Source organism: Fonsecaea multimorphosa (genome assembly GCF_000836435.1).
Source record: "Fonsecaea multimorphosa CBS 102226 unplaced genomic scaffold supercont1.22, whole genome shotgun sequence".
In the NCBI taxonomy this organism is placed as follows: domain Eukaryota; kingdom Fungi; phylum Ascomycota; class Eurotiomycetes; order Chaetothyriales; family Herpotrichiellaceae; genus Fonsecaea; species Fonsecaea multimorphosa.
Window position 1 is genome coordinate 181,514 of NW_015971656.1, and position 17,976 is coordinate 199,489.

At 53.8% G+C, this 17,976-nt stretch overlaps 6 protein-coding genes across 6 annotated transcripts; 5 read left to right on the top strand and 1 right to left on the bottom strand.

Moving 5' to 3' along the window:
- Positions 1-224: 224 nt before the first annotated feature.
- Positions 225-2,587, top strand: Z520_09064 (uncharacterized protein; the record flags this gene model as incomplete). Its single annotated transcript, XM_016779560.1, has 2 exons — positions 225-2,287; positions 2,344-2,587. 2 exons carry the CDS (start codon positions 225-227, stop codon positions 2,585-2,587), a joined length of 2,307 nt encoding a protein of 768 aa, XP_016629271.1.
- A 1,940-nt stretch (positions 2,588-4,527) lies between these two features.
- Positions 4,528-5,763, top strand: Z520_09065 (uncharacterized protein; the record flags this gene model as incomplete). The annotated part of the gene is made up of 1 exon (XM_016779561.1): positions 4,528-5,763. The coding sequence occupies one exon, from the start codon at positions 4,528-4,530 to the stop codon at positions 5,761-5,763; it is 1,236 nt and encodes a 411-aa protein (XP_016629272.1).
- A 1,178-nt stretch (positions 5,764-6,941) lies between these two features.
- Positions 6,942-8,147, top strand: Z520_09066 (uncharacterized protein; the record flags this gene model as incomplete). Its single annotated transcript, XM_016779562.1, has 1 exon — positions 6,942-8,147. One exon carries the CDS (start codon positions 6,942-6,944, stop codon positions 8,145-8,147), a length of 1,206 nt encoding a protein of 401 aa, XP_016629273.1.
- Positions 8,148-9,150: 1,003 nt separating this feature from the next.
- On the bottom strand, positions 9,151-11,044 carry Z520_09067 (uncharacterized protein; the record flags this gene model as incomplete). The annotated part of the gene is made up of 2 exons (XM_016779563.1): positions 9,151-10,632; positions 10,718-11,044. 2 exons carry the CDS (start codon positions 11,042-11,044, stop codon positions 9,151-9,153), a joined length of 1,809 nt encoding a protein of 602 aa, XP_016629274.1.
- A 366-nt stretch (positions 11,045-11,410) lies between these two features.
- Positions 11,411-13,453, top strand: Z520_09068 (pre-mRNA-splicing factor clf1; the record flags this gene model as incomplete). The annotated part of the gene is made up of 1 exon (XM_016779564.1): positions 11,411-13,453. The coding sequence occupies one exon, from the start codon at positions 11,411-11,413 to the stop codon at positions 13,451-13,453; it is 2,043 nt and encodes a 680-aa protein (XP_016629275.1).
- Positions 13,454-15,037: 1,584 nt separating this feature from the next.
- On the top strand, positions 15,038-17,641 carry Z520_09069 (uncharacterized protein; the record flags this gene model as incomplete). The annotated part of the gene is made up of 1 exon (XM_016779565.1): positions 15,038-17,641. The coding sequence occupies one exon, from the start codon at positions 15,038-15,040 to the stop codon at positions 17,639-17,641; it is 2,604 nt and encodes an 867-aa protein (XP_016629276.1).
- Between the last annotated feature and the right edge of the window lie 335 nt (positions 17,642-17,976).

Below are 17,976 nucleotides of genomic sequence, written 5' to 3' on the forward strand. Positions count from 1 at the left end.
AAGTCATTCGTTAAACTAGCTCTCGCCCTGCTGTTGTGGTTTGGTGCTTCGCCTTCATTCCGCCCGCAGTCTGGACCTTACACTGACCACCAACGCAACTTTATCCCCCAAAACACCAAAGGCTACAATTCTCTGCCCGTCACCATGTCATGCTAGAGTAATTGTTAATCGAAGCCTGTTCCCTCGTCGGCAGACAAAAACAACCCTCGATCCGCCTTAATATCATGTCCTCCTTTCTCCCTGAGAATGAGCCGCAGATCCAGCCGAGGAACCCCTTCGCTCGTCCAGGTCCCATCCCCGACATCCGGTTAGAAGGTCTCTACCTGGAGAGACCTCCTTCGCTCGTACAGAGAGCCGAACCATCCTCAAGTTCATCGAGCCCGTCAACTACAACCTCGTGTGGACCAAACGACGACTCGGGCGCCTGCGAGAAATATTACGGTTCTGGGTCGAGTACAACCTTGCCCATCGTATTGGGAGTGGTTATTCCTTTGGGCATCGCTTTGATCCTGTTGATATATCTGCACCGAAGACATGTCAAGAAGCTGAGACGAGAAGATGCAGAAGACAAGCACAAATCCCTCGACTTCGGCCTCCTCGAATCGAAGCAGAACCCGCAGAAGAAGACTGGCCCAAGTGTCCCTGAGATGTCAATGGCCAAGGAAAAAGAGGCGGGCGGTAGACGTGGTCGTGGCTTGTCGCTTGATATGGGTGCTAACAACCCGTACCTTCTGCCTCCGGAACTGCATCATTCGAGGGAATCCCTGCATTCGCTATCTCGTTCCATCAACACCGGTGACGACAAGTATCGCGCTACCACGTTCGTTCCTGACGACGGTTCTATTCGACCACCGTCAAGTCTGAGAAGTCCAATCGACGATTCATCCAGCTATACGGGGTCTTCCACTCGCAGATTTCCGTTCGACTCGAAGCAGAATTTGTTGCGCAATGCTCAGGAACCCGCGAATGGGCTTCCTCCTTCAGGACGCAGTACTCCAGCAGAATCAGCACCTGGGAGTCGTAATCCTGCGCCACCAGGCAAGACCAATAATTTGCTCCTTCCTACCATGCCTGATCCCGTACGCGACTCGTTTGTGAGCACGGCGAGTAGTAACGGTGCGGTGAACGCACTGAGAGCCAGCAACAACTATCTTGGCCAGTTCATTTTTGGTGGTGGGACATTTGAAAAGGAGGATCCCACCAAGAAAGGACCAGTATTGTCCGTGAAAGAGGTCCAAGCTGAGGCACCGGTTGCCCAAGTCCCGGCGCCTCCTCCGGCTGTACTCAAAGACGCTCCACCCTCACTCTCACCGCACACAACTTCAACCTCTCGGGGACAGACATCCATAGTACCCGGGATTACATTGAATGCACCGGAAGAGCGCCAACCAAGGCTACCACAACTTAGTTTCATCGATTCCCAAAGTGATCGGCAACAGACTCTGGCGTCCAAAGAAGAGCCTCATACGGCTTTAGACACATCGAAGACACCCCAGGGCCATGAAGCTCCGTCGATGAACCTTTCTCGCTCGGAGGCTTCACATGATCAGACATCGCAAGGTCAACACCAGGTCCAACAAGAGGAAGAGGATTACTATGACGAATACGAGGCGTACGGAGACCAGGATCAACAATATCATGATGACCACGGGTATTATGATTACCAGGACTATGATGACTACACTGAGTATGACCCTCGTCGACTCACAATGGGCCTGCGACCATTGCCTCCCGACGATCCCTCCGAAAACCCCGAGCAGCGCGCCAACCGAATCAGATCATTTTATAAAGAATACTTCGATGACTCCAAACCACAGAATCATGCTCAAAACATGCAATATTATGATGGTGCTGAAGGCTATTACCAGGACAACTATGCGCCTGGTGTCTATCAAGACGGCTATTATGATCAAGCAGCATATTATCCACCTCGGGGCATGTCACAAACGGGCACGTATGGGAGACATCGTGCTACGGTGTCTAATGGAAGCTACCAGTCAGGTCCCAGGGCCTTCTCATCGGCATCTGGTCGGTATGGAGGACATCCCCGTATGCCGCCAAAGAAAAATCTGCCGCCACCTAAGCCGCTGAACGTACTACCTACACCCTCAAAACTCAAGGAGGACACGTTCTTGCCCATTGACTTCGCCCCGCCCCAGAAAATCTATAATCAGAGGGCTGGTACTCCCGATAGTCTTCGCGGAGGACTGAGACCTTATTCCCCAGCAGTGAGGGCTCACATTCCACTCGCGTCATCATTCGATGATCTGGCGGTGATACCGAGCCCGTAAGTATTCTTACCAAATCAAACGACAGATGACTATGGCTAACAGTGATCGGCAGGCATCAATTGAGAAAGTCATCCACATTCACGGCCTTGGACTTTGCACCACCATCGCGACTCAAAGCAAACGATACCGGGAGTGAGACGGGAAGTATTCGCAGCAATCGATCCGGAATATCGGCTATCCACCTCCACAATATTCGCACTGGGGCATACCGAGTTAGTCGAATACCCAAAGAGGTTGCAGGGACCAGAGACGAGCTGGTGGCAGCGTTGAGGCCACAGTGGGATCTAAACCGATAAATGCCCTTGACGGGAGCATAATATATCTACATTGGCCGCGATATCTTTGATTCAAGGACATGACTCTATATGGGACTTTCTGAGCATGGCGAGTGGCGTTTTTAGGAGGTTTAGGACCTCCTCGAGTGGGATGTCTTTTCGGCTTGGAAGGCTGGAGGCCTGGGAGTCTCTCTGGGGACTGTCCTTATCAAAAAGTTCACATGTACAATATCACAGTGGGGAAGTTTATTCCCCCGCCTGAAGATCTTTGTGGTCCTCGCCCGAGACAAAAGCAGAAAGCATTCTCTGTGACTGGATGGTCGACCAGTTCCAGGCTTGAGCCGACCTTCTCACAAGCCGTCTGGTGCCTTAGCCGTCCCGAAATTCATGCGAGCTGTATGAAACTGCTCTTGCAGCTTAGATCACTCGTCCAAGCTTATCCGAGTGGACAATGGGCAGACGGAAAGGGGCCCTCAGCCGCAGCACCAGCCAGAATCGGGCAGCTCGGCATGTCTGATATGGGGAAGCACAGAGGGAGCCGGATAAGAAAACTAGGAAGGATTTCAGGATGTATCGGCACCTTGCAGGACTGGCGTCTCCCGAAAGCTCAATCTGGAGCATAGTGACCCGATGGTCGGGAGGGATGGGCGGACGGGACCTTCACATCGGAGCAGCTTGTGTATCACATCGACAGAAGAGGTGGGCTGTACTGAGTGTTTTGGTCGTGACGGCGGCAGTCTCACATAATCGGGTCAGTCCATGATACACAGAGCGATCAGGATATGCCCGAGGCTGCAAAGAGCCGCAACACAGTGCTATCTACCTAGGTATGGTGCCCCTCATCGATGGGAGGATCGTCGTATGATGCCGATAATTTTGCAACGCCGTGGCCCGTGGGGATCTTTGCTACCGCCGCCGTTGCCTGTGGAAGAATAGGTTCCTCGCACAGGGGATTTGTTCTCGAAGACGGACGGGCGGCTTCTGCAAATCTCAAAGTGAACGGAATCTCGGCTGCGTGGCTTTTCCAAGAGGGTGCTAAACTGAAAATCCTAATAGTGTGTGTGAGGATGGCACCCAGATGGGGAGCTGGGCGGTCACGATGCCGGTAGCGAGCCCCAAGAGCAACAAGCTCTGCGAAGGTAGAGGCCCTTAAACTCTTAGTCGGAGGCCATGTTCCAGCTGGTGCCAGAGGTCTCAGGGCCCGGCCGCCTGCAAGCTCCTGGTGGGTGCCTGGAGTCTTGGAGTCTTGGAGTCCCGGTAAGTTTAGCATGCGGCTTACCCAATAATAATCACAGGGTCCCCACCATTAGCACCCACCAGCATCCATCGAGCCCATCATCCACAAGCACCACAGCCCTGGCGGCCCTCAAACTATTATTGCGGTTTCCATTGTCGCCAATTTTCCAATTTTCCTCTGGAGTCTGCGGCCTCTTTCTGTCTCGGGCTTGCCACTGCTGCGCCTTCCGGCAGCTCGTCTTCCCTCACTCCAACATTGACATGTCGACTCACGTTGTCTGTGCCTTCAAGTCGCTGCATTATACCCTCCCCAACTCAACTGTATTATACGCCCCCTGCCCGATCTGATACCCATCGGGAAAGTCACTTCTCATCGTCATCATCATCTCCCTGCATGTATTATTGGACAGGCTCGGGACCACACACAGCCCTCGCGTCCTGACACATCAAGTCGACTCTTGACTGCCCCTACCTTTTTTTGCGGCTGACGGGGGAGTTCGACTTTCTCTCTATACAACAGGAGGTGGTGCTACATCCGAGTTCAATCACCTGCAACCTTTTGGAAGACCTCCTGGAAGACCAGACGAGAGGTGTTGCTACGCGTTGGACCTCACCACCTCCGCTTGCTGCGGGAGGGACTGCCATAAACACTCCCTCCAGAAACTCGGCCCACAATGTCAACCGGTATGAATAGGCTCCTTGTCCACCAGTTCCCAAACTAAAAGATGGCAATAGATACAAGTGCGACCGACTCGGTCAGCACGACTGTTATCGGCACAACCCTGACCAGCCTTACCACCTCCTTCTCTACCACTGTCACCGTCACGGGGTCATCTAGCGATACATCTATATCCTCCGACACTTCCTCTCTACCACCTAGTACAATCGTCTCCTCCATTTCAGTTCCTCCCTCGACCACAGTGGTACCTGCCTCAACCACTCCTGTCGATACCAGTCCCAGTGTCGTTGTAGCCACAGAAACTATCACCCAAACCCCGTCATCATCCCAAGGGGTCACCCAGAGCCTGAGTTCTTCGGTTGTTGTCGTCACGTCCACATTCTCTCCAGATACTCCGGCCTCAGACACTGCAACCGCCTCGCTGACGATCACTCCTTCCAGCTCGTCCCCCACCCCATCAGCATTGAGTGCCTCAGGCTCCGGGTCCGGGTCCTCAAGCGGTCTCAGTTCTGGCGCAAAGATCGCAATAGCAGTCATCATACCAATTGCTGTTATCGCAGCATTATTTTTGATTGGGTTCTTCTTCTGGAGGAAGCGGAAGGCCAGGAAGAATGCAGAAGAACTTCGCAAGAGCGAGATGGCTGAATACGGGTTCAATCCCAACAGCGATCCAACGCTGGGTCCCGCCGCAGCCGCATACACTGACAATCAATCCGAAGGACAAGATGACCAGAGTGGGTATCGCGGATGGGGAGCAACAAACTCAAACAGACAACCCTCGACTACGCTAGGTTCCAACGGACGAGCTGCTGGTGGTCTTGCCTTATCGGAGAGCAGCAGCCAACCTGGAGGTTACGCTACGCAGGCCTCGCCCAATGCGACTTCTGACCAGTACTCTGCAGATCCCCTGATGAACGGCCACCCGGAGAGCGGAGATGGCGTCGCAGCTTTGGGGGCTGCTGGCGGACTCGCTAGGCATCGCAGTGGTACGGGAGACATTCGTCGCGGACCGTCCAACGCATCGTCCGCGTATTCCTCGGGCCACCACTCTGAGGCCTCTTCGGAGGCGCCGCAAATGCCTGGCCCATACTACCAGCAAGAAGAAGTCCCTTATAACATATACAACGAAGCAAATCCCAGTCACGGACCCTACGGCGACGGTTCGTACGGTGGTGCTGGAACGCAACCAGTCATCCGTGACAATCAAGCACGAAGGAACACCCGCATTGAGCGAGCACCAACATTCCCGCAAGCCCAAGGCGGAATTTCGCAGAACTTTTAAGCCGCGGGTTCGCTGGCTGTTTACAAAGTATTGTTGTTCCTTTTGATTTTGTGGTCTTTCTTTTTAATCTGGATCTGTGGGAGGAATAGTCATTTTGGAAAAGCATCTGGGCAGATCTCTTCGGATCGATCTCCCTCGCAATTTTTTTTACCTATACCCTGCTCTGTTATCTCGCTGATATCTGACGAATCTTCTATGGATCATGGGGAATCGAGCATTGCAACTGGAGTTACTGAATTGTCATAAAACGACATCTTCTCGGACGCCTCAATGGCACCATACACATATCTTATCTGCTCAGTCTTGAGCATGTAATTACGGACCGGGGACGGGCGGAGCGCAAAGCGTCAGGAGCAGGAGCAAGAGCAGCATGGTTGGTGGTCGAAAGGGTGTGGTTTCTAAGTGTCGATGTATCTAAGTGCGAGCAGAAGCTGCCTCGACAGCGGTCCACATTGTGCAGCTACTGTTAATATGGATCTATGAGCTCAAGCATTCACCAAGACTACCGCGGACTTGGGTCCATGATTTACCCAATTCCACCGTAGCCACGACTTGATTCATAGAAACTGACGCACGACTGAGACGTTGGCGCTAGTCCTATCGATAAGCCGAGCCTTGCGCCGTAGGGATTCGGAAACTGGCTTCACGGGGTGATGATCCTCTCGAGTTTCCGAGAACTTGAGGAAACCATCGTCTATTCCAACCCATAGTTTGCGAGATTGAGACTGAGAAACCCATCGTAGGGCACGAGAATACGCCTTTGCATTGGAGGATCCCAGCGGTATTTCCTCCAAAAAGAAAAAATAAATCCAGGGTCATCTAAAGGAGGACCTCCGATTCCAACGGGTTTTCGGGCCCAAATGCTTTGAGTCACCAAGACGTTGTCTGCGGTCTTGTCAGTGACTCATTGTGTGCAAGCATTGAGACCAGTTTGGTATCATTTCTCAAAAGGTCCGGCCTTCGTATTCTGCCGGTGTCTTTCAACTTTCAAAAGTGTATCACCAAACCTGGTGAAAAGAAAAATCAAAAATAAAGTTGGTTGGCCTTCGAAGCTTCACCAAAGGAGCCAAAAAAGCAACAAACTTCACGTCTACTAGGTCTACACCCCAACCATCTCCTCCGGCGCTCTCTACAGTGCCACTTATCCTCACACCGGGCCTTCACCCTCGATCAGATTCATGCCAGGCCGCGGACGTGGCGGTGGCCGGGGCGGTGGGTTCCGCCACGACTCGATGCCTCGCTCGGTGCTGGTCTCAAAGGCCCTCACCCGCCTGCTGCGCCATGCGGCCGTGGAGGAACGCATCCCCATTGACAACCACGGATACGTGCGGATGGACCACTTGCTGGGTTGGCAGAGGCTGCGCAACATGAAGCCGCCCGTGACGATGGCCGAGGTCGTGGAGGCTGTGCAGGAGAGTGATAAGAAGAGGTTCGCGATGAAGTATGTCGGTGCTGGTCACGGAGAAGGGGGTATCGAGGGTACCGAGGGCGGAGTAGTCCAGGTAGAAGAGGAAGAGACCATCGAGGCAGAGACCACTCAACCAGAACCGGAAACGGAAACAGAAACGGAGACGCAGCGCGCAATCTCGACCTTTGAGTCTGACCAGGCAGCGGCGGCGGCCGACACGAGGAGGTTCTTCATCCGCGCCACGCAGGGCCACAGCATGAAGACCGTCGAGGCCGAAAACTTACTGACGCCCATCACACTCGACGACCCGGCCACCATCCCGGACACGGTCGTGCACGGCACCTTCTACGGCGCGTGGGACCGGATCCTGGCAAGTGGCGGGCTGAAGAGCATGTCGCGGAATCACGTCCATTTCGCCTCGGGCCCGGCGTTGGCGGAAGTCTTACCAGCAGCCGTCGCGGACGACGTGGATGACGACGACGACGACACGACCCAATGGAAACGCAAGCCGGGGACCTCCTCGAATAATCTGGGTGCGTTGCTCGGCAAGAACAAGGTCATCAGCGGCATGCGAAGCGACGCCCAGATCCTCATCTACATCGACATCCGGAAGGCCTTGGCCGAGGCACCGGCCATGAAATGGTGGCGGAGCGAGAATGGCGTTATCCTCTCGGAAGGCGTAGCTTCTACTACTACTTCTACTACTACTACTGTTGCTGGTGCTGGTGCTGGTGGCGATGGTGCTGAAGCAGACACGGCCGAGGACACCACGGCAAAAGAGACACCGAAACTCGTGCCCATCTCGTACTTCCTCGCCGCCGTCGAGGTCAAGCAGGGGATTGGTCTGCTTTGGGAGGCCGGCAGGGGACAAGTCCACGAACTGCCCGAACAGTTGCGCTCGAGGGCCGTGCCGCGAGGGAAAGGAGAGGCTGGGCCCAGAGGGAGACAGAGAGGGAGAGGGAGAGAGAAAGGGTAGAGAGATATCTAGTCTAGACGCCCCAAACTGCGTGGTTTTGTATCAATATCGGATTTGGCTGATGGGAGATATGACGACTGTCTTTTCTATCGGTCTTGAGCTATTTTCGACCTTCGACCTTTTCTGTATTGTGTACCTGCATAGGTAGTACGTGGAAAGGACAGTCATGGTCCCCCGCAATCAAGGTATTCTTCACCGCAAAGCGGGAGCTTGGTTTGATTTCCTTCAATCCTCGATTCGGTACTCTCAAGGTCGGTTGTGTTTGGCAGTCATATCACACTCAAGGACAGACAAGACCAATCCCAGACGGCGAAGAGACCGGCATAAGGGTTCAACATCACCAGGCTGATGTGCAAAAACGGAGAAGACTTCCAGCCTCCTCCTGTGTCGTGTCATTCTGGTTTGCTCTCGCAACCAGTCAGCCATGCCACGGCATTCTGCTCACTCACCCCTCCCTCTGGAGAGATCTCACCACGAAAGTCAGAAACGTCGCTAAATGGACTATCCATAAGTTGTAAACGTGCACGAAGAAGGGTTTGGCCCGAGTTCTCCGCCGGTGCTTCTCCTTCCGCAGATGCTGGGCGGAATGGGATAACATGAGACGCGCTGAGGGAGACCAGTGGGTTTTAAGCATCGTGCGCCAACCCGACCCTTTACCGTTACCTGGTGATATGTCCACATGGAACGTAAAACGGTTTCATCGTTTCTTGTCGCAGCACATCGAGGAACAGGTGGGCGGAGGCTCCCTGTTTCTGCTCCCTTTCACCACCCTTCACGTCTCGCTTCGGCGCTGTGATCTGGTAGGTAAAGGTACCATGCTGTCCGTCACTGAGCACATAACTTTTCCGCAGGCCATCGAGATACCTGGGTAAGTTCCTTTAATGCGGTGCTTCCTAAAGCACAATCTTTCATCCAAAACTGCTAACTGGTAACTGAAGACGTCTCAAGCACTCTTGCTCAGATGGCGCGCCCGCATCGAGAATTTTAACGCTGATTTCTCAGTTCATTTACCAGGGGCAGGGGGAGGGCCCATATTGGTCTTCTTGGTTGAAGGCAGTCCAGGCACCTTGAACCCTCCGTTTGTCGCTGTGCCACTGACTTGAGTAAATGTGCCACTTGAAAAGTAGCCCGCACTTTCAGCTTCGCGCTTCCTCTTCAACTCGGCCTGCACCTTTGGATCGACCAACTCAAGACCCTGGACGGGAGTGAATGCGATTGAACTGGCGGTTCCGGCACCAACACCACTGGACCGAAGACCTTGAGCCCGGAGTGAAGTGACATTTCCTCCGCCGCCAGGAGCCCCGAATCGCATGGACGTAGTTGTGCCGTTGTTCAAACTTGTTGCCGTACCAGAGACACCCCAGCCGGGGTTCTTCTTGCTTAACTTCGCCATGGTTCGACGATCGACCTGTGTGGCTCGTATTCTGCCCTCATTTTGAGCGCCAATCATCCCTAGTCCCACTGTCTCCTCTCCCGTCCCGTAACCGATTTCTCTTTCTTCCTTACCGAACGCCATACGGTTCTGTTGCTTTCTGAGTTCGGTCATGGCATACGCTTCCTTTGCCTTGCGGGCTCTTCTTCCTCCACGCTTTCTGCTAGGTTTGTCATCGGGGGCGGGCAGAGCTCTGACACCTCTGTTTGGTGGAGGCTCGGTCAACTTGTCGAGCCGCCGCAGACACTCGTTGAGTAGGTGCTCGCCTGTTGAGCCGTCGCGCGCTTGATGAACACTGTCCACTCGAGCAGCAAGGATGAGCTTCCCTGATACGATACGCATCGCCTGTACCCTTAGATCATTGGGAATTTCTTGTATGAGTGGTGAATGGTAGAGGTACCCTTGCTGTCGGACTCCCACATTGGTGGCTAAGCCACTCTGCCTCTGCCTCTTTGAGCCCATTGCAGGTACATTGCGATCGGGTGTCTTTGCGAGATTCTTGAGCCCACCAGCAAAGTTGAGCAGTTGGGCTGCGGTCAGCGAACCAATAAGGACGGTGAGGTTCGGTGCGAAGACATTCATTCTTGACTGGACGTATTCAGTCAAGATCTTCTTGGCTTTGTCCAGCTGCAGAACCATTTCGCAAGCCCGGAGAGTTGTTTCAAGTTCTTGTTCGCTGAGATCTTGACCTTTTGTTGTTGTTCCTTCCACTGTGACAACCATCAACGTTGGCCCGTCCAAGATAGACCTCAGAGGAGCCCCGACAATATTGTCACTGGAGTCGGCTAGACTTTTGATGTTGTCCACAGGCCCGTTCCTGATGATCGCGACTGTTTTGGCATAATCTATTGGATTGGCCACAAGGGTCTCCAACTCTGGGAAACGCGCAGAGTAATGATCGCGAATGAACTTGTGGACCAGGATGATTTCGCTGTCGATCTGCGTGGATAGGGAATTTGCCTGAGTCAAGAGGGCGTATTCGGGGTTATCTTCGACTGAGCCAACCGCGGTCGTCCGTTGGTCGGGCGGAATGTTCTGATAATGTGCTATTTTCTGCAATGTGGACGAACCGTCAGGGCTGTCTTCGAATTGTGTAAACGGACAGGACTTTGAGATATTGGCAAGGGCGAGATCTTACCTCGAGGACTGGTTCTAGAGTCTTCATCAGACCGGCGACGCTTCTGACATCGCGCACGCCTCCCAGTCGCATCTTTTCAACCTTCGCCTTAGTATCTTCTTCATCGTCGTCGGCGTCGGTGGCTGTGGCGGCAGCCTGCTGAGCAGCGAGCTCTTCCTCGGCATCGTCCAGTCCTTCGTCGTCACCTCGCTCTATGTGATCGGTCGCAAATCCCAGGCCATTTGTATCGTTTGCCTCGTCTGCGTCCTGAAAACCATTTGCCTGGTCATTGTTTTCGTCGCCGGAATCCTCGAAGTCATTCAGCAGTTCGTCTGCTAAGGTCGCCATTGCCAGACAGGTGATGAAAGAGGTGGACAATGACTTTGGCCTTGTTCAAAAGTTGAGGCTTCGTTTGAACTTGACGGTGAATGCGGAGGTCGTCCATCACTCTGAGTCTGCAGGACTTGGGCACGGCGGAAACCTTGGCAAAATTTCTCCGCAGTCACAGTCGCGGCCTTGCGTGCCTTGCCATCTCTTTTAGTCGAAGACAAAACTTTGTCACACGCCCGCAAATATTCCTATGTGCCCAAGCGGCCTCTCATCCTCCCTGTACCTTATCCCAGTCACCTGCTCGCTTTGGAATTTCAAAAGAGAGACTGCGTTTGAGTGACTGGTCCTGTTCCACTCTTCGAACTTCCACCTGCGCTCACCAAGATGGATTCCACGAGAGGCCCTCCGAGGGTCAAAAATAAGGCGCCAGCTCCCCAGCAGATATCCGCCGAGCAACTGCTGCGGGAAGCCGTCGACAGACAAGAGCCTGGGCTTCAAGCACCTACCCAACGCTTCGCCGATCTCGAAGAACTACATGAATTCCAAGGCAGGAAGCGGAAGGAATTCGAGGACTATGTCCGGCGGAACAGAATCAATATGAACAACTGGATGCGCTATGCGCAATGGGAACTGGAACAGAAAGAATTTCGCCGGGCGAGATCGATCTTTGAGCGGGCGTTGGACGTGGACAGCACAAGCGTGGTTCTGTGGATTCGGTACATCGAGGCTGAGATGAAGAACAGAAACATCAACCACGCCAGAAACCTGTTGGACAGAGCGGTGACGATTCTCCCTAGGATCGATAAGCTGTGGTACAAGTATGTCTACATGGAGGAAACCCTTGGCAACATCGCTGGGACAAGACAGGTCTTTGAGAGGTGGATGAGCTGGGAGCCGGACGAAGCAGCTTGGCTGGCCTACATTAAACTGGAGAAGAGGTATGGAGAGTATGACCGTGCGCGGGCCATCTACGAACGCTTTACCATCGTACATCCTGAACCGCGCAACTGGATCCGATGGGCCAAGTTCGAAGAGGAGAATGGGACCAGTCAATTGGTTCGAGATGTTTTCGGCGTCGCCATCGAGACCCTTGGTGAGGACTTCATGGATGAGAAGCTTTTTATAGCATATGCGCGTTATGAGGCCAAACTCAAGGAGTACGAGAGAGCGCGCGCAATCTACAAGTATGCACTGGACCGACTGCCCCGCTCTCGATCCGAGGCACTGCACAAAGCATACACGCAGTTCGAGAAACAATTCGGGAATCGGGAGGGGGTAGAAGATGTGATCCTCGCCAAGCGTCGGGTGCAATATGAAGAGCAGCTCAAGACCAACCCTCGAAACTACGACGTGTGGTTCGACTTTGCACGTCTGGAGGAGACGGGGGGCGATGTGGAACGGGTGCGAGATGTCTACGAAAGGGCAATCGCTCAAGTTCCGCCTTCACAGGAAAAACGACACTGGCGGAGATACATTTATCTATGGATCTTTTATGCCCTGTGGGAGGAAATGACTGATAACGACGTGGAACGGGCAAGGCAAGTCTACCAGGAATGTCTAAAGCTGATTCCCCACAAGAAATGGACATTTGCCAAAATCTGGATCATGAAAGCGCAATTTGAGGTGCGGCAAATGCAGCTGACGGCAGCGAGGAAGACTCTCGGGCAAGCAATCGGCATGTGCCCCAAAGACAAGTTGTTCCGGAGCTACATTGAACTGGAGAAACACCTGTTCGAATTCGAGCGGTGCCGGACGCTGTTTGAAAAGCAGATTGAATGGAACCCGTCCAATAGCCAGGCATGGATCCAGTTTGCAGAGCTGGAGCGCGGACTGGACGACCTGGACCGAGCGAGAGCGATCTTCGAACTGGGTATCGAACAGCCTACGCTGGACATGCCCGAGCTTGTTTGGAAGGCGTACATTGATTTTGAGGAGTACGAAGAAGAATATGATCGAGCCCGGGCGCTGTATGAGCGGTTGCTGAAGAAGACGGACCACGTCAAGGTTTGGATCAACTATGCACGATTTGAAATCAACGTGCCGGATCCCAACGAGCCCGAGACGGCAGAGAGCGAGGAGCAAGGTGTAGGCGAAGAAGCCAAGAGACGGGCACGGAAGATCTTTGGACGGGCGCACGACTTGTTCAAATCGAAAGAGATGAAAGAAGAACGGGTGGACCTATTGAACGCATGGCGATCATTTGAGCAGACGCATGGTTCGGCCGAGGACATTGAGAAGATTGAGAAGCAGATGCCTCGCAAGGTGAAGAAGAGGAGAAAGATTGAGGAGGACCGGTTTGAGGAGTACATTGACTATGTCTTCCCGGCCGACGACGAAAGTGCAGCCAAGATGTCGAAGCTGTTGCAGATGGCGCATGCGTGGAAGTCGAGACAGCAAGCGAACGGCGGTGCCGACAGCGGGGAGTGAGGACAGGAATCAGGAGCTGGGAGTGTTCGCTGCATAGGGGGTGCTCCAAGTCCGTAGTGGAACAATAGTGCTCGGTACAATACCTACCTACCTAGTACGGAATACGAGGTCCTAGTGTACCTACCATTTACTGCGTACAACTGGTACTCGAATGTCAGGTGCAGCCCACGAGGGCAGTTCGTGTTGTCTTATCTTCTCCCAACCATCGAGTTTGGTAGTGTCTGGTAGTGTCTTTTTCTCACACACTTGTCAGTGACATAATGCCCCCTTCACGCTTCGGCTGTTGCAATTGCCAATTGGTGACACCTTGTGTTCCACTCTTTTGCCATCCCTCAGTTGGCTGGTGTGCCTCGTTGGCTCGCTTACCCCTGGATTTTGCCCCTGTCGAGGTGCTTGGGTGCCAATGCCTGGTTTGCCTGTGTGTTTCCGTACCTGCAGCACGCTTTCCCGGCTGTGGAGATCAAACTCGTCCAAATCAGCCAATTCTCGCGCTTCGACTCGACCGCATGAAACACCTTGATCACTTCTTCTCCTACCCGTCACTCCAACCAAGCCGATTTCCCGCTCTCACACGGGCTTTGGGTGTAACATGTCAAGCCGGGTCATCCGCACCGAAGAAGAAGGAGATGTGAGCAAACTGTCGGGCTGTTCTTGCAGGTGCTTTGAAGAGGAGGAGAAGATGAGACCGAGCAGCCACGCATGATTGATCACTCGTCACTCGTCACTTGCGGTGCCTTGCAGGGAGCTATACGAGTTGGCGCGGTGGCTCGGAGTCTATCCGGCAAGGACTGGAAAGTGTCTGGCACCGTCTGCGCTTCCAAAGCCTTCTTTTGTGTTTCTCTCCGACACTGGCACCTCGCTTCCCGCAGTCACAGGTCACTAGGTCACTAGTTTACAACTGTTGCGCCCGCTGCCCAGAGTCCTGCTGCCGTCCTCCATCTTTGCTCGTTCTCCCGTTTGCAAACCCCTTCTCTGCTCTCCTACCTTTCTCACTTCCCATACTGATAATCTTAGTTCACTTTCACTCATCTCTCGAGCTGCAGCGGCAAACACGCCTTATCCGCAAATAATCTATTCGCTTTTTCCCTTTTCGATAAGCTCCAGGACAGATCGACATTGCTCTGTGACAATCCCACGAGCAAAGCTGTCCCACTGACCCACACACAGACCCGGACCCATCCCAAAGCCCACCTGCGTTGCGCCGCGACTGAGCGCCTCTTCAAACCCAAGGGACTCCCTTTTCCACAACTCGCCCTCACAGAACGACCTTCACAGTGATTTCATAGTTAACTCCCAAGGCTATAGAGTCCTACGACCTCTAGCCACTATCAGCATTACGTCTTGCTACGCGTCGAGAACACCTCGTCGGAGACCTGCGTCCACATTCAACCCAACCCGCGACAGCATCCCCTCAGTTAGACGGACTCTGACTGGAAAGACGCCCTCGCAATTTGACCTTTATCGCAAACGCGTACAGACGCAGTACAGAAGATATCTTCTCGATTTCTCTCGAGGAGAAGATGCAACTCCGGCTTTGACACTTCGCCCGCGTCTTGCGTTTGGTGACCGATCCTCCACTTGGAAATGTCAGTGCCCAAGCCTTCTATTGCAATCAAGAACCACTGCTCCGTTATTCACGACGGAGTCATCTATGTCTATTCACCAGACGCGTTTCAGACATTGGCGTTGACAGAAGGAGCGCAGTGGAAAGAGGAGGCAAATGGCGTGTCGGTAACAGGAGCGGTCTGCGTAAAAGGTGGTGTGGATGGCGATAACTCGAAGTCGGCCTTGTATGTTGTGGGTGGTGCGACAAATGCGTCGACAACCGACTACACTGGCTTACAGCGGTATTCATTTGAGGACAAGTCGTGGCAAACCGTTGTCCCTATGGTCAATGTCACCCAGAACCGCCTCAATCATGGAGCAGCTTATTTGAATGCTTCATCGACTTTGGTCGTCTACGGGGGATCTCAGAATGACGACGTTGGGCCATCCTCAGAGACCTTTACAATTGAACTGTTTCCTCCCTACTCAGTCCTGGCATACAGCTCCTCTGCTCCGCCAACAGTCAGCCCTTTTATGTTACCCTGGAGCCAGGACCATACCCTGATGGTGGGTGGCAGTTCGACCAATGACAAACTGTTCACATTCGGGTCTTCAGATGGCTGGCAGGACCTTGGCCTTACACTGCCGGCTCCACTACCAGATCACTCCATAGCACAGAGCGCCCTATTTGGCCTGGCCGACGATAGTATGGTTCTACAGACCTTTGATCTTGGTCAGATGCCACCGACAGTGACGACGAATGTTCTGCTGAATTCAGGAGGTGCTCCCGCCGCATTTGGTGAGACCGTGGGAGGCAGCAATACTACACAGACTCCCTCGCCCTCGGCCACAACTCCCTCAAAGGCGAAGAGGCAGGTATCTCTTGACACCTTCCCAGCCTATAACGACACTCTGGCCCCCACAGCGTCTAGGACAGGATTTGATCTAGCACAGGGCGATAATGGACTGGTGGCTCTAGTTGGAGGTAATGATGATAACCCAGTGCTATTCTTCAACCAGTCCGAGAATGGATGGCTACCGGCATCCCAGTTCTTCGGAAAACAACAGCAGCCCCTGGCGACATCGTCGAGTAGGACACCAACATCGTCGCCCACTTCTTCAAGCATTCCAACTTTCGCATCCGCTCCCACGGGATCGAGCACTCCAGCCCCAGCGGCTTCTTCTGGCAACAAGAGCCAAGGCCTGACCGTCCTTGGAGCCGTCCTAGGTGCTATCTGTGGTGTCTTAGCGATCCTTGTCATCCTCCTTCTTTGGCTGAGATCGATTCGAAGAAGGCGCAGGGCAGAGTCTGAAAAGCGAAACGAGTACCGGGACGACAAGAAACGAAGTGGGGAGTACAACTACGAAGAGAGAGGACTTCGTCCGCTCGCGGGGCTTGGACAACCGATGGGAAGAAGCCCGATTGCTTCAGCAGTGATCCCGGATGCGGATAGTACGTCCGTGTATGGAGACTTGAAACCTGAACCAGGCATGCTCATTCGACGCGTATCTTCAGATCACAATGCGACTGGGTACCGGGGGTCAGGTATAGGATTTGGGCAGGCACTGTTCAAGCGCGAGAAAGAGAGGGAAAAGGAGAAGGAGAAGGACAACAAGATTGGCCTGACCATCTCAAAGCCAATGATGCCAATCTTGAACGATTACCAAGCCAGACCGAGCATTGAACTAGGAAAGGCGACACCGCCTGGCGCACCGGTGGTAGCAGCTGCGGCTGCGGCTGCGGCGACGGATCCGGACTCGGAGAGAAAGCACGTGTCTCAACGCAAGACTGACGAGGGATGGGGCAAGTACTTTGCGGGTGAAACACTTTCGGGAAACCGAACGACATTCATGTCCAGGAGCTCAGGCGCAAGGAGTGGGTTCTGGCCAGGATCCGGCGTGCTGGAAAACTCGAGCAGGTCCCCCAAGTTTATACTCCGGGACAGTGTGGGCAATCCTCTGGAGGCGCATAACGTTGCTGCGGGCAGTCCCAACCTTGAACACGGGCCGTCAAACCCTCAGTCGAGGGGGTTACAGTCCGTTCAAGGTATATCCGGGCAAATCTCCCATGCCGGCTCGGTGCGAACGGCGAATTCCACTGACGACGATGAGGACGACGACTATGAAGACGAGCAGGTCTTCGAGGGAGCATTTTCCAGTGGAATTCCTGCCAGCGTGCATGATATACCCTGGACACCGGTAGGGAATACGTGGTCGGGCCCGCCGCAGCGACCACTGCGGCCTCCGAGCAGTTATATTGCGGCTCAGCAGGCTCAGCAGGCACAGGCACAGGCACAACGCTCGCCTCCGACAATAAGTTCGAACGAAACCAGTGATACCAGCGGAACTTTGGGCTCGTCAATCCCCTCATTCCCAATGCCAAATTCGGTCCGATCTGCCCAGCCTGGTGGAAGCGAGGGCGCTGTCAACGGCAATGACAATAGCACAACCATCCATCAACAGGTGACTACAAGGCCACCCGGTCGTGAACAGCCAGCTCCAGCTCGCGGAGAAAGCCACGACTATTTCAGCTATGCCCCAGCCCATAAACATAAACGAAGCAACAGTAGGCAACAGCCAGATAACCACCTCAACGTCAACACGGATATGTCGTGGCTCAACCTCGGCACGCCGACCCGGTGACTATCTAGCCGGTTCTCGCAGGTGCTCTACCAATTCCTGCTCGATGACGTTGCTAGAAAGCCGCCGGGCAGTAAAGCGTCGCGAGTGAGTACAGGTAAGGGAGACGGATCTGTTGAGGGCCAGGGTGGGGTCACCGATTCGTCGTCGACGACGACGAAAAAGCCTAAGCACGTGAGCTTGTTTCGAACAAAGTCCATGCCGAAAAACCGCATGCATGCGTTCCATTATCCGCTTCAGGCGGTCAAAAGGGACACGACAATACAGGAAGGAGAGGTGTGGGAGGACGAAGCTCTTCCGCCCGATCCTGATAGTCCGACATTGCCTCCTCGTGCGGT